This window comes from Poecilia latipinna, unplaced genomic scaffold (genome assembly GCF_001443285.1).
Source record: "Poecilia latipinna isolate Pla-1442-1.1 unplaced genomic scaffold, P_latipinna-1.0 Scaffold269, whole genome shotgun sequence".
Classification (NCBI taxonomy): Eukaryota; Metazoa; Chordata; class Actinopteri; order Cyprinodontiformes; family Poeciliidae; genus Poecilia; species Poecilia latipinna.
This window is the reverse complement of record NW_015112885.1, coordinates 295,922-296,539: the sequence shown is the minus strand read 5'-3', so window position 1 is coordinate 296,539 and position 618 is coordinate 295,922. Positions and strand designations below refer to the sequence as shown.

The window sequence follows — 618 nt, the reverse complement described above, 5'->3', positions numbered from 1 at the left end:
ACAAATTTATACATCTATGGCCCATAATTATTCCAAAGACATGTGTGGCCTAGTGCCATGGTCTGTAATTAAAGTAGACATGACAACAAAGACTGAATGCATCTCACCTGACAGTTTCTTTTGCAGAATCACCCTGAGATTTCTTAATCTTCTCCATACTCTCCTTTATACTTTCTAGTGCTTTGTTTGACTGAAGACACAAAGCAAGCAGTAATTTAACCAGCTGCAAAGAGAGGGCTGAAGAACGGTGGAAAAAATATTTATACAGTTATATGGATCCAACATTAAAGGAGTCATTAAATCAGTTCATAACCTGTTCTTCTAGTTTCTCCAGCCGTTCAGTTAAAGTGGTAACCCTAAGAAATCAAACAAAATAAGATGACTGAGTGAGACTTAGATGAGCTGCAACCGGTCTAATAACATGCTTTTCTCATATTTTATACTAAAGAAAGTAACATTGTTTACTCGGTTTATGCAACAAAACACATTATTCACATAGAATAAGCAAAGATTATAAATTGAAGTTATTTTTCACTGCAGATGAGCTTGATTTACCATGAATACAAAAACACTGGATTTGAGCATCAACTTAAGTTTAACTCAAACAATAGAGTGTTT

General features: G+C 34.3%; 1 protein-coding gene across 1 annotated transcript in view; it reads right to left on the bottom strand.

The window, feature by feature from the left end:
* Nucleotides 1–531: 531 nt before the first annotated feature.
* LOC106948017 (transient receptor potential cation channel subfamily M member 2-like) overlaps nucleotides 532–618 on the bottom strand; it is a 25,879-nt gene continuing 25,792 nt past the window's right edge. The window contains exon 24 of the mRNA XM_015033435.1: nucleotides 532–571. Within this exon, the coding sequence (XP_014888921.1) occupies nucleotides 532–571 (40 nt within the window). The remainder of the gene's footprint in view (nucleotides 572–618) is intronic.